The sequence below is a fragment of the Aphelocoma coerulescens genome, assembly GCF_041296385.1.
Source record: "Aphelocoma coerulescens isolate FSJ_1873_10779 chromosome Z unlocalized genomic scaffold, UR_Acoe_1.0 ChrZ_unloc_scaf_1, whole genome shotgun sequence".
NCBI lineage: Eukaryota > Metazoa > Chordata > Aves > Passeriformes > Corvidae > Aphelocoma > Aphelocoma coerulescens.
This window is the reverse complement of record NW_027184086.1, coordinates 829,440-843,758: the sequence shown is the minus strand read 5'-3', so window position 1 is coordinate 843,758 and position 14,319 is coordinate 829,440. Positions and strand designations below refer to the sequence as shown.

Below are 14,319 nucleotides of genomic sequence, written 5' to 3'. Positions count from 1 at the left end.
GGAATGTGAAAAAAATTGTGGGCACCACTTTGAATTTCCATTGTGTTGGAAATTATTGTGCTTCAAAGGAAAAAGATTTGCATCATTTTCTGAAATAAAATTCTTTTAACAAAAGCATATGAAAATATGTGAGTCCACTGAGTTTTTGTCCCCATGATCTGTGCATGAAGGTCATCTCTAACATCACCTTCATGTTTGACACCCAAGCTGCAACAGGCAGGGCATTTTTTGATTAGCTGGTTGGGTGATGAATTAAAAAAATTTCCAAAGCCTATATATCCAAAGTATGATGGCATTTCTGTAGTGGTGAGAGGTTTTCAGAAAGAATATGTTACTCATACTTACAAAAAAGTAAAGAACCATAAAGTTTGCCTTCCAGCTACATGTACCAAGATGCTTACATCTTAGTGAAAATTGGCTCAGCAAATACAAGCCAAAATAATAAATGATAATGACATAAATATAATAATATTGATCAGAAATATCTACCAAAGTCAATGACTTCATGTTGCCTTTCTTCTTCTCCTGGTGAGGGCTGGCAGCAGTCCCACCCACAGATACCATCTCGACCTGCAGCAAAATAGCAACAGCTATCTTTCAATCCCATCTTCCCATTGCTCAAGCACCACCACAAATGTGAGGTCTTCAATTCATGCAGGAAACAGGGATTAAGGAGGAAAGTAGGTGTATTGTAAGTATAAATATACATCAGAAAAATGCCTCTTGTGACTTATGTTTCTTAAGAGAAACCACTTCCAAACCCCTTGAATTTGGCCAACTGCTTGGACCAAAACTCCCGTCAGAAGTGAGGCTGCAGCACTCTTGTTTGAAGCCAGTAAAAGTTTTGAATTACTATAGTTATAAAAATTATCAGATTTTTCTAATGTCCTCTTCCTCCCCACCCCCCCTCTGGTACTTATGTCAGTAATTGAACTTTTCTCTCTGAAGAATTTGAAAAAGAAAACTTGAACACATATTCATCATAATTTGATGTTTCTGAGGTTACTCCTGCATGCAAATTAAGGGATTAGCAAAGTTTTAGAGATACTATTTATTTACAGAAATTTTCCATACAGAATGAAAAAGTGGTTAAGGAAGAAGACAATTCTCTTTTTCCTAACAGACTTTCATTTGAACTCACTTAAATGTATGTTTTCAATGCCAAGGTGTCTTTTATAGCCACATATATTTCCGCTCCCTTTAAAAACCACATTTTTTTTTTCATTTAGTAATCTGAGGATATTGCCACTGTCTTTTACATCTTTGTTCTACTACTATCTTTGGAGACACAACTTCAGAAATAAACGCATGTGCATACTACCAGTGATGGAAAAGAGTTTCAGCCCATTGTTACTTGCATTAAAACATAATTGTACCCTTTATCTCCACACAAGTTTACCATGTCCTTTTTGGTAGGGACAAATAAACACTTTATTTAGCTATACACAAGGGTTTGCGTGCTGCCCAGTAGAGGCAAATCAACAATGAAAAGTAAAAAATAACATGTTCCTGGACCTTAATTAGTATCACATTGAATTCATGGCACAAACAGGCTTTTCATTGATTATGATGCTGGTCCTCTGGTGTACAGTAAAACTCAGCTAAGGTGACCTTTATGCTGTAGTGCACCTCTGATTATGCAGAGAAACACAAAACTATTTAACAGATTCATATTTTTATCAACTTAATAACATGCATGAAGCCCATTAGCAACTTCAGACAAAAATCTCTGGAGAAAGACTAAAGCATATGACTTTGCAAGTTAAGAAAACCCCTTCTAGAATATGAGAACAAGACATCCTTTAGGAAACTGGAATTTAGCGACACTGTGAGAGCAACGCAGGAAAGCACCCGCTCAAGTGCTCTCAAGGGCTACCGAGCTCGGTACAGCTTTGCAGACGCTTTGCAGATCCATCTCCATTAGTGCAGTAGCTATTAAGGCATCGATTTTGAGTTAGTTATGACTAGAATTAGGTGTATACACACGCACATACACAAAACCAGACACATACACACATTCACGGAGTCACAGGACTGTGGCCACGCTTTGACACAGAGACCGGGAGCTCTCAGCGGAGACCCGGGCGCTGCGGCCGCCTATCGCTGTCCCGCCCGGAGCCCCGGGAGGAGCGAGAGGCAGCTCCCAGCTGGGCTGCGAGTTGCAGGACGAGAATAAACAAACAGAAAAGGGAGAGATCCAAGAGGAGAGCAGGGAGGGAACCCACTCAAGCGGACAGGCACCCACTGATGACTAAGCTGCTCTGGCTGGTCCCCAGCTCAGCGGGCCAGAGAGGCGCATTGTCCCGCGGCAGCCTTCCAGGGTTTCCCTCATGACTCATGCCGGAGGAGCATTCCCCGAAAACGAGCACGCCCCCGGCCGGGGCTTCCGCAGAGGCTCCCGGGGCACTTTCCGTGATACATTTCAGCAGGACCAGGGAACAGCTGGTGCTGAACGTGACAGAGGCGTCGGTGCCGGCAGGAGAAAGGCGCCGAGGAGCGAGGCAGAGAGCGGGGCCATGCCTCCTTTCGGCCCGGCAGCCCGGGCATCCCGGTCGCCAGTGCCCGGGGCAGACTGGCCCCCAACTCCCCCTCATACCGATACCCTGTGCCGGGGGCAGCCTGTTTTTTTGTCGTCCTGAGCATCCCGATACTCAGTGCACGGTGCAGCCTGTACCCCGATGTCCCCCGCATCCCGGTCCCCAGTGCACGGTGCAGCCTGTCCCCCGATGTCCCCCGCATCCCGGTCCCCAGGGCACGGTGCAGCCGACTGCCCTGTCATCTAGACTGTCTCCACAGCCGAGCAGGTGGTCCTCGCCTGCATTCCCCGAAACCTAAGCAAGCGAAGGGGCTCCCCCGGGGAAAGTGGTTTGTAAGATAAAACGTTCACCTTCGAGAGGGAAAAAAAAAAACCAAACTGTAGACGGGGGTGGAGAAACGACTGCTACGCTCCACTGCTCCCGCGCTAGCGTGTTAAAATGAGGCACTGGAGATGTCCCTGCAACCTCAGTGCGGAGGGTATGCACGCCCACACCCAGGCAGACCCTCTGCAGGTGCCCCGAAGCACTTTTCCCTCGTTCAAGAGAAAATCGGGTGTTAGTGCAACATTCCACGCTGAAGTTGCACCCCACGTAGTTATAGGGAGGGCTACTCACACTTGTTTCAAGCAGGATTGTCTCTTGCAAAGCTTTTGTGTTTTCTTTTGTTTTGGTTTGTATTTGGATGATGCCTTTGATTATTATTCGTTATCCCGGTTTTGTTTTTGAATCAGTGACACAACTTCAAGACTGAGTAATAATTATTTACAGTTCTGGAAAGAGGTGCAAGAGACGTCCAAATGAGCCCCGGTTATGGAATTGGAAACCTTTATTTCCGTAGGCGTACAGGTACATATATGAAGCCAGCAACGATCTGAAGCCCGGGAGGAGAAAAACAACGTGTAAAGACACCATGGATAGTCACAACGGTAACCAAACAGTTTCTCTAGTGCTTCTGAAGCACGGGCATCCCTCTCTTCAGCTGTCTTCCGTGCCTTGTCGGGTCACGTAGCGGTGCAGGAGAATTAACCTTTGGCTTTTTCTTATACAGTCCTTCGTAGCTTGATCATCTTCCTTCAGATCGCCTTCTTACCGCGGGGATCCACCTACAATTTCAGCCTCTGTAACCACGACAAGATACAAGAGGATCTACCAAACGTTTTGGATGCAGACAAAACCTTTACACAAGAGGTTGGTGCTTTCTCTGGTGGCATCGGAGGGAAACTGTCGGGACGGCACTGCCTCCACGTTTTTACCCTTGACCACCGGCAGCTACTTTCTGAAAATCTCGGTTAGCAAGCCGGGAGCTGGCTAGTTTAGTAAACCGGTAGCTGTGAAACAGGACCTTGAAGTTATATCCAGCTCTCCTCCGGCGACCTTCCTAAAATGTGCTTCGCTGAAGCTGGGACTGGCAGGGACGGAGAGCAGGAGCCCGGGCGGCCGCTGCCAGAGCGCTACCCGACCTTTCCCAGCGCCTTGCAGACTTGTAGGACTGAAAGTCTCTTGTATAATGCTTCACCGACGCTGAAGATGGTGTCACGGTTGCAAAGGTGATAAGTGGCTTAGAAGCTACGCGGAGAGTTCACACGCGCAGCCGGCCCTTAGCGCAAAGACCAGGCAGTGTTTTTCGGGGAAAGCAGCCCTGCCGCTGGCTCGGGCATCACAGCCCGGAGCTGCCCAGCACAGCCCAGCACCAGCTGCCCCGCACGGCCGCCGACCGGCTCCCGCAGCAGTCCACACCCTGCGAGGCCCCGACGGGGCGACACGGGGCGCCGAGGCAGGAGGGATGTCTATAACGGGGTGCCCGAGGCGGGCTGTCAGCCGGCGAAGGCGACCCCATGGGACGTGCCTTTAACGAGCATCCCCTGTTGTTGTTTCCTTCCAGGAGCTACGACTCGATTTTCACACCTGCGAGGACGCGCCCTCCGAGCCGGTGGGCACGCAGCAGTCCGAGGTTCGCCCCGGTGCGCGCACTCCCCGGCGGCTAGGTGGCATTCCCTTTCCGAAAAAAAAAAAAAAAAAAAAAAAAGGAAGAGGGGTGAAAGAAAGGGAGAAAAGGGAAAGGTATGGCGGAAAAGGAGGAGGAGGGGTGGAGGGGAAAAAGGAGGAGAGGGGGGAAAGTGAGCGAGAGTGGAAGGCAGGAAAAGAAAGGAAACCGGGGAGAATGGGCAAGGACGAGGAGCGAGAAGTGATGGATGGGCAGCCTCTTTTTAAGGATGCGTGGGGAGGCGCTGAAGGGAAAAGGAGTTAAGGGTCGCGACCGGGCCGTCTGCTCGCAGGATTCTCGGCGGATGGAGCGAGCGGGCCGGCTGCTGGAATGCCTCCTGGAGCGGGCACGGGGATGCGGGGAGCGGCCGGAGCTGTGGCGCATCACCCGGTCCGTCCTGCAGCAGCACTGCCCCGGCTGGCGCGCGTCACAGGAGAGTACGGGGACGGCGCAGCGGGACAGCCCCGGGGACAGAGCCGGGAGCGACCCTGGGACAGTAAGCCCGGGCCCGTGCGACAAGAGCAAAGCCCGGGAGCTGATGGCAGTGTGGAGAAGCTACAACAACTTGGGATAGGTGGCCTGGGGGTAGCGCGGCTTTTCATTCTGCCGCCTCTGCCGGACTTCATTTGCATTGTCCGCCGTGCAGTCATAGCAACAGAGTCATCCTGCGGGTTGGTATTTTTTTTAATATCCTTAATTTATTAAAAAAAAAAAAACATACCCGCACACAAAACCAACACTACCACCACCATCAAAAACCGAAAACAGACACATCGGGAAGTTCAGAGGTTGCCGACGCGGGCATCCCATGGGATGCGCCATCGCAGGTGGGCTCATCCCGCGCTCCGCTGCCGCCTCTGCGGCGGGGCCACCCGCACCCGCAACCGGACCTGGTGCTTTGCGAGGGCAAAGGGGATAGCGAAATGAAGAATAAAAAGGGGATACAAAAATGAAGAATAAAAGGAAAAAAAACCGCGCAGTCGCGGCTGCGAGGAGTGTTTGTGGCGGAGTTGGCGGCTGACGCTCCCCTGCGCGCCCCGGCGGCACAGCGCCCGTACGCGGCGTGCGGAGCGGGGCGGGCGCGGGGGCCGCTTTCGGCGGCGCACGGCGGGGCGGGGCGGGGCGGCGGAAGCGGGCGGGCGCTTCCTGCGGGAGGGAGGGCGGGCGGCCGGCGGGCGGATGCGGACACGGATGCGCACACGTGCGGAGCGATGGCGCGGGAGGGCGCGGGGCTCTTCGCCGCGTTCCGGGTGCTCGGCCGCTTCAGCGGGCACGTCCCGCACGTCCTGCGCTATCACGGCCGCCACCGCGAGTTCTACCTGGCCGCCGCCGTCGGGCGCAGCGTCCACACCTACAACGTGAGTACGCGGCGTCCCGGTCCCCGCTCCTTTTTCACGACCTCCTTCCCGTTCCGACCGGCCGTGGGGAGGCCGGGGCCGTGCAGGGAGATCCGCCTCTTCCTCCCCTCCTCCTCCCCCTCCGCCCTCGCCGTCACGATGCGGGAGCGTGTGCGGGGCTGCGGCGCCCCGGTGCCGCGGCTCTGCAGCCGGCGGTGACCGGGAGCGAGCGAGGGAGGAAGGGAAGGAGGGAGGCTGCCGGCTAAACAGGCCGGGAATGGGCTTGTTCAGCCATGTGGGCAGCGCTAGCCGATGCGGCACAGCCCATCCTTCGGGAGCGCCCAGGTACTGAAGCTTTTCCTTCGTTACACGATAAATCAAAGCTCCCCCGCGCTGGTTTAGCGTTTGAGGATTACGTTTTAGGGGCGGGGGGCAGTCAGATCCTATTAAAGCTCCTGTATGAAAACGGATGAGCATAACAGAGTTCAGACGGACTCGTTTTTTGCAATGTAGAATCCTAAACCCCCGCAGGGCTGGAAGGGACCTCTGGAGATCACCCACACCAACCTCCCTGCCACGTCAGGGTCACCCTAGAGCAAGTTACACAGGAACGTGTCTAGGTGGGTTTGGAATGTCTCAAAAGAGGAAGACTCCGTTACTTCCCTGGGTTCAATCGGAGCATTTTCAGTGTGTAGGACACAGTAACTACACAGGTTTGAGTATAGTGAACACCAGAGGGCAGACATCAGGGATCTCCCTGCGCTTCTGTGGCGCCTTTTGAGCCTTCACTCCTGTCAAGTCTTCACAGCCTTTGAAGTATAGTGGTAATCATCACTGGGCAGAGATGCTTAGATGCTTGCAACTAAAGCAAATTCTGTGTAAACAGAGGTAAAATTAGAATACAGTGTGGTTGTAGCGAAAATAAGGTAGAAGCAGAGATGATGTGGAAACTAGGGTACCCAAGTTCCGCTGGGTGACTGAACATGTCCTTAGTTTTCTGTGCATTAGGGTAAAATATATCAGGAAACACAACTTGCTGTTGGTGAGTAGTTCTCTTTTGGCAAATGCATTGTCCCATTCCTTTTGACCCGCTGTCTCTATGTTTTTCAGTAGACAGTGTTGTAAACTAGGATGAATCATTTTTCTGGTTTGTGAGGTATCAAATTCATTGTCTGATCTAGGTTAATTCCTAGAGTTTTTAATTTCTATTTATAGCAAATTCATTGCAACCAATCACTAAAAATGCCTTTTAAACATTTTCGTTGCAGGTGAAGAAGCTTGGTATTGTTGCTGTGAGTAAGTATGCACAAGTTGTTCATTCCTCTTATTTTGTTGTTTGGTTTTCTTTAATATGTCTGACATCTGCACTTCATTCTCAACTCAAAAGCAAAAAAATGAATTGTACTTACTAATATTTACACTGAAATATATTAAAAGTAGTCTCAGAAATCTAAAATATGAGTTTGGAAATAAGTCTGCTGTTGAAACTGGGATTTAGTTCTCTTAGAGACATACCTTGTGAACCTTCTGTTTTTACCATGTTGTTCTTCCACAAACACCTCTGAGCCATAAGGATAGCACAGTGAATAAAGTTCAATTATTAATTTATTGAATTAATTTCAGATCCCTTGTTTTTGTTGTTGTTTTGTGATTATTGGAAGACTGTTATAGGAGGAAAATAATTACATGAAGAAAATAGATGTGGATGTCTTCAGGGAGTGTTAGGAATTGGTTGTACTGGATACAAAGAATATGAATTGATGGCTTGACATTCACTTGGCCTTTGGTGGCAAAGCACTCTGGGTGGCAACAGCAGGGCCCACTTTCTTCAGCACCATCACCAGCAGCCTGGGTGATGAGGCAGCATGCACTCCTGGGATAAGCTTGCAGAGGATGCTGTTTTAGGAGGAGTAGCTGACACCCAGAACATCTGAGTTTCAGTCCAGGGAGCTGTTGCAAAACATGAAGCCTGGGCCAGCAGGAACCTTGCCAAGTTCAGTGAGGACGAGTGCAGAATCCTGCTGCACCTGGGACAGAACAAGCTGGGAACTGACTGGCTGCACGGAATCCTGCTGGAAAGAAGGTGGGGCTGTGCTGGTGCCAGCCTGAATGTGGACCAACAGCACAGTAACTGAGTAAGGCAGGCTGCATATGCAGCCTCATTAGGAATGCAGCCAGCAGGTCAAGGAAAGCTGTTCTTGTGCTGCACCTCACGCTGATGAGGCCATTCCTGGACTGCAACGCCCTGTTAGTGTGGTTCTATCCCTTCCACAGCTCCTCTTTCTCCTGCAGAAGGGATGTTGAGGAGCCAGGAGAGTGTTGGGGCATCCAGCATGCAGTATGAAATAAGTGCATCTGTTTAATGCTAAGAAGGGCAAGATACAGGGTGACCCAGAGGCAGCCTGTTACCTGAAGGGCTGGATTTGTGCTGATGGTGGTAGTGGTAGACAGAGCAGCAAGGAGCAGCAGCCACAGATTGCAGCTTGAGAGTGTCACAGTGGAGGGCAAGAAAATTACCGGAGAAGTAAGTGTGATACTGTGTAGACCTTGAGCAGAACTTCTTCTGAAGTGTCCAAGACTCAGCTGGGCACAGCTGCAGCTAACCCAGTCTAGTACTGGTGATAATCAAGCTTTGTGAGGAGCTGGTGGGATGTTGAACTGGTTGATTTCCAAAGGTCCCTTTCATTTGACATTTACATGATTCAGAGGGATGCACTCTATCTTGAAAAGTAGGGGCTTTACTTCTGTATACCACTAAATTTTTACAGAGACCTCATATATAAAATATATTTTATTAACAGAGCACCTTTTTATTTTTATTCTTTTTATTCTTTTATTAACAGAGACATTTGAGAACAAATGTCACACCACCAGGACTAGGTTTAGATGATCAGCTGTGCGTTGTTAAAGCTGTACACACATTAATATAACTGTTTTCATCTTGCAAAATTATAAAAACATTGCATATTCTGTTCAGTGGGCTACGTCATCTTACATATGTAATCATCTAAGCTTTTTGAGAAATTGAGATGTTGACATACAAAATTGTAATTGAGAAAAATGAATGCTGTGCCTTTATTTTTACAGTGCTTTTGGTTTGTTGATGTTATGTGGTTGGCACTCTGAACTTTTTAATTTGGTTTCTGCCTAAAACTGTGTTACCCTAAGCAGCCTTGCATACAGCTCCTGTGGAGTACTGGGTATCTGTAACCTGGTTGTAAGCCTGAGTCACTTCAGAGGTGCTGTGGGAAGATGTGGTCAAACAAATGAAACCTCATAGAGTGCAACCTTTTTTGCTTTCTTATTTTAGTTCCTCCTTTTGAAGCTGTGTTGCAGTACAGCAGAGGGTGTAGTTTTCTTTGTGTCTACTACTAATTCACAGTACAAAGCATCTTTGTGGGAAAGGCTGCTGTGTGACCATGCAAGTTTGTATCATAGATGCACTCTCACAGTGATTTTTGATCCGGTGTTTCTCTGCCGAAGTGTTAAGTGCTTTAATTTGCATTTTTATATTTCCTTGGAGAGTATTATTCCCTACAGTGTTTATTTTTCAGTTTTCTACCTTTTGGGACTACACCACCAGTTTCTGAGTGTGGTCTGGAACTTTGACTCTTTTACTTTTTGGGCTAGTAAAGTAAATATCCCAATATTAGATACTCTTTCTGAGCCAGCTGTGAGGTGGGGAGTGAATATTCTTCAAGCGTTAAATTCTCATTGTGGTCAGGAGTTAGGTGCGGGAGCGGGTGGCTAACTCTGAGGCCTGCAGCATAACTTAACCTTAATAAGCATTGCTAATGCTGAGACTTTGATTTATTGTCTGCTTCCAGCCCTCACAAAGCTAACATGTACCTTTACTTACAGAGATAATTCACTAATTAATTAAATATTTAATGTCTTTCAAAAGAACTACGTTGTGACCTACCAGTCTTACGTTACTTATGTTGTTACTGGTGAAATGTTTTGTAGTTATATTTGGATTCTTCTGAAATGTGTGCATTTCTCTAAAATTCAACATAATGCTTGGCCAGAGGGCTTTTTTTGTGGGTCACCATGCCAAAAAAATACACTGTTGAGCTTTCTCTCTTGCTAGGAACCTGAAACTTGTTTAACTTTTCTTTCATTTGATCAACAGGTAACACTTTGCCACAAGACATCACATGTTTGGCAGCAGATCGCATGCTGATATTTGCTTCATACGACAATATTCTCCATGCTTTTGCCAGGAACAAAGAGGTTTCTATTAACTTACTTATTACTCAGTAGTACAAAACAGTTGTGTAGTGTTTGTGGTATCAAGGCAGTTAATTTTATATGGATGCCTTTTTCTGTAGATGTTTGGTACCTTCAGTTTTAGGGAAACAAACTGTAGAATAAGGAGTTAAAAGCTTAAACCAGGAGAATGTAAGAGCAAATTCCATAGTGGCTGAACTGTGTTTTGTGTGTTAATTACAATAATTAAGTAGGTACTTAAAGATTAAAAAAACCCATCAATTCATGTAAGCTAAACTAGTTGAAAATAAATAATTAAAATACTTAGGTATCATATTTTTTGTCAACAGTTTTAAGTATCAGATACAATTATTTATCTTCCACTTCAAGTTGTCTGGCCTTTCCATAAATTTGATTTGAACTTGTTGCTGGTATTTGTTAGCTGTCCTTAAGTACTATGTTAACATGAAACTCTACCTAATGGCTTACTGGAAGCATTTCTATTTTGAAATTGTAGGTGGTTCATACCTATGAAGGCCACAAGGCAAGGATACACCTTCTACAGCCTTTTGGTGATCACGTCATCTCTGTGGATGTCGATAATGTTCTTATTGTTTGGAATATACAGTCAGAAGGTGAGAGATTTTATTTTTGTTGCTGCTTTGTAGGATAGCACTGCTAGACATTCAATAATTTAAAAAGAAGGGCTTTTTTTAAATGCACATGTTCAGAAGTAGTTAATTCTTAAAGAAAAATTCTTAAATGATTGTGCTACTGAATTGGTGATCTGAAGTCCTAATCCTGGTGTAATGTTTCGTGAATGGATACTGTACCATGTGGAGAGGCCCAGTAAGGTTCCATGTAGACATAAAGAGAGAATGTTTATATGAAAATTACATTTTAGTGTTCCATTTTCTCATAAAGGCTGTGATAGAGCAGCTTTGGAATTATCTCTGCAACCCTGTATTTTATTGATGTTTACCAGACTGGGTACGACTAAATTCTAATGAATAATCCTTTGTTTGCATCAGCATCTTCTCATGCTGTTGTCAAGTGCTTTGTAAAAGTGTGCTTCAGTGCCCCAAACATTTTTCTTTAGAAAACATTCATTGGTGTGACCAGTGTTATTCCCTGCGTGCTGGTTGTCAAAAGTGTCTGTAACCAGGCTTTAGAGATTTGGAGTTTCGATAACAAACAAAAGGCATGTTAATCAGATGAGGTGTTTTGCTCAGGCAGGAGCAGGAATCGCTCAGAAAGATACAAATCACTACAGTATTGCCAGTACTGTTGTAGTGGGTAGGCTCATAGTGAAAAAATACACCTTCAAGCCAACAGATATTACAACATAAAGCAGTTTAGCCTCTCCTGTTACACATTAGCTAATCCTGTAATATAAGAAACACCAGTTGCAGGATTTGAAGAGTAGACATCCGTCCTGCTTTTACATTTGTGAAGGGGTGACAAGCCTGCAGATTTGTAGGGGTAGCCGCACTAACGCTGTTTCTTACTGTTTTTGCAGAAGAGTATCTTCAAATAGATTTTGATAAAGCCACTTTTGCAGTTTCTGCACTTCTGCATCCCAGCACCTATCTGAATAAAATTCTCCTTGGGAGTGAACAAGGAACCTTACAGCTATGGAATATAAGATCCAAGTAAGATTCTGATACTTTGGCTACACTTCATGCTCCAAGTAGTTTGACAGGCAACAAATGATACTGTTAAGTATGGAATCTTTTACTAGGTATTGGCACAGGTTTTCAGTTGGTATATCTCCAGGAACAAAGAATGCTGCTGCTCCCTGAATGCTGATGCCTTTCAGGTTGCGTGTTGTTTACTCTCCTTGCAAAATGTCAGGGGTTGTTCAGGAATTACTTTTTTTTCTTAAACTTCTTGGAATCATATAGCTTTCCCATGAAAGCTATTAAAATAATAGTAAAAGCATGTTCAGGCCTCCTGCCTCCCATCTTCCAAGCTTGACTTTTTTGGTTGTTTTGAGTCCAAGGGAGTGCTGGCAGGTAGAATGGAGGTGATTACTAGCATTTGAGCCTTAGACTCAGATTAGAGATGTGTAGACATGCAGTAGTCTCTGAGCATGTTCCGGTAGATCATAATCCATAACGTCAGTATTTCATGCCTACCATGAGCAGCTGCTCTTCTAAATCATGAAAGTTACAGGTACAGTGAGCTTCATTGCATGTTCATGTTCATACTGCAAGTAGGTGTTAAGTTGACTTGCATAAATCAGTGTTTCATTCTCCTAACTCAGCTTGCCATGATATCACTGATATTTATTTTGTTTCATATGTTTGTGTCATGTAGTTATGTCACCGTTGTGGTATTAATGCACAACACTGGCTTTTTTCAATAAAAATTAGCCATAAGTTTTATTTTTAGCCTTACTTGTTAGTATCACAGGGTTTTTTTTTTTTCCTTCTATCTGACTTATGAGGACAGATGTACAGCTGATATACTTTTCTGTGTAAGTACATATAAAGCAACCACTTTGTCATGGAAAATACCCAAGGGTTAATTGATTTATGGGTTTTTTATGTTTGTTTTACAGCAAACTCTTGTACTCATTTCCAGGATGGGGTTCAGCAGTCACAACTCTTGAACAAGTTAGTATTTTTGTTATCTTTTATTTTCATATGTAACTGGTCAAGAACAACAGGCAAAATATTGTTTGAAATGGCAGCAGTAAAGATGGTTTGTATTCTGCCAGGGAATTGTAGTAGCCCTCTCTTCACTGAAGGTTTATTATTGGCTCTTCCTCTATTCCTAGTTCTGTTGCATTTAGCATCTTACCTTTTTTGTGTTCATCACATCTATAGTCTTCACTGAATGATGTAATGAATTCACGGAGTTTTCAAGTTGTATTTGTATCATGAAGCTTCATTACACTGGTAGTTTTTTGCCAAATTTATTTTGCTTTGGAGTTGGATAAAATGTAGATTTTGTTGATTCAGGAAAAGATTTTTTAATGGCATTTGCTTTATTTTTATTTTTTGATATAAAAGTAAGTTAAAGCTTTTTTGTGGCATTGATGACAGCTTTGAAAATGGTCAGCAGTTGTCCAGGATAAAACTTGTAAATATGTGGGGGAGTGTGTCAGGGTGTATAATGGTCCACCAGAGCTACTGGACACTTGAAGTGATCTGTTCTTCAAAGGAGTCACAGCTTCTGGAAACAGAATTTTTTCATTTCTTGCAGGCTCCAGCAGTGGATGTTGTTGCAGTCGGCCTTGTATCTGGTCATATCATTGTACATAATATTAAGTTTGATGAAACTCTGATGAAATTTCAGCAGGACTGGGGTCCCATCACAGCAATATCTTTTCGTACAGGTATGTCCTAATGTTTTTTAGTGAAAACATGTATGAAAGCACTAAAACTGAGTGGGACAGAGGAAAATAGTTTTTGATAAAACATTTCAGAATCAAATTTGTGCTGAGTTTTTTTTTAGTTTTCAAAGGCTGCAGGTGATCTAGAAAAGGTAGCAATAAGTAAAGAAGATCATGCATTTTCATCATGCTAGCTGTTCTATAGGATTTTCTTGTGTCCTTAGTGCACATGAAGTGACATACAGCATATTTGAAAACAAAAGTTTGTTTACAGTGTGCCAAGAGCTAACAGAGTACACAATTGTCAGAGTTACTGTAATCAGTACATTTTGCTTTAGTGTCCAAACCTCCTTCTCAGCAGTGTCTTTGCCCCCCAGACAATGTTAGAATGTTAAAAGTTGAGTGACTACGGAATGGATGTTACTGGGGAATCTTATTTATGTTCACAGCTTTTTCTTATCTAACGAACATGTCCTAATTACTAAGCTAGCTACTTTAATGTTGATCCTTCCTGCAGAGCTGTTGATATTGAATCTAATCCCTATTTGAATAGACTTGCAAATCTTAATGTAATAGAGATTACCTTGTTGAGGAAGAATGCTACTGGAGAAAATTGTGGAAAGACTTGTGAGAAGTAGAAGGAGAGCCTTTTTGTGTCAGTATCTCTTGTGTTTTCATGCAAAACCTCTAGCTCTGATCGCTCAATTTAGGTGTTCTGTTGTTATCTGATATGAAAAAGTCCTGGTTTTATTATCTGTGAGTTTTGGTTTTTTTCTGATTGACATACTCCAACATTTCTGTTAAAACATATATTATTTCTAGTATCAACTTGAGATTTCGTTTTCCTTGTGATTGTAGGCTTTTCTTGCATCAGTTTTCAGATGTGACAAGTCAGTAGGGATGAGCCGAATG

The 14,319-nt window shown here is 45.0% G+C and overlaps 1 protein-coding gene across 2 annotated transcripts in view; it reads left to right on the top strand.

Moving 5' to 3' along the window:
* The first annotated feature begins 5,701 nt into the window (after positions 1-5,701).
* The window catches only part of WDR36 (WD repeat domain 36), a 31,692-nt gene continuing 23,074 nt past the window's right edge, over positions 5,702-14,319 (top strand). Inside the window, exons 1-7 of one of the 2 annotated variants that reach the window (XM_069002622.1) lie at positions 5,702-5,879; positions 7,127-7,154; positions 9,991-10,091; positions 10,585-10,702; positions 11,587-11,719; positions 12,631-12,685; positions 13,278-13,410. In XM_069002622.1, coding sequence (XP_068858723.1) covers positions 5,733-5,879; positions 7,127-7,154; positions 9,991-10,091; positions 10,585-10,702; positions 11,587-11,719; positions 12,631-12,685; positions 13,278-13,410 — 715 coding nt within the window. In that variant the 5' untranslated portion in view covers positions 5,702-5,732. Of the gene's footprint in view, positions 5,880-6,167; positions 6,204-7,126; positions 7,155-9,990; positions 10,092-10,584; positions 10,703-11,586; positions 11,720-12,630; positions 12,686-13,277; positions 13,411-14,319 lie in introns of those variants that run through there. The other variant, XM_069002623.1, reaches the window with a different exon arrangement.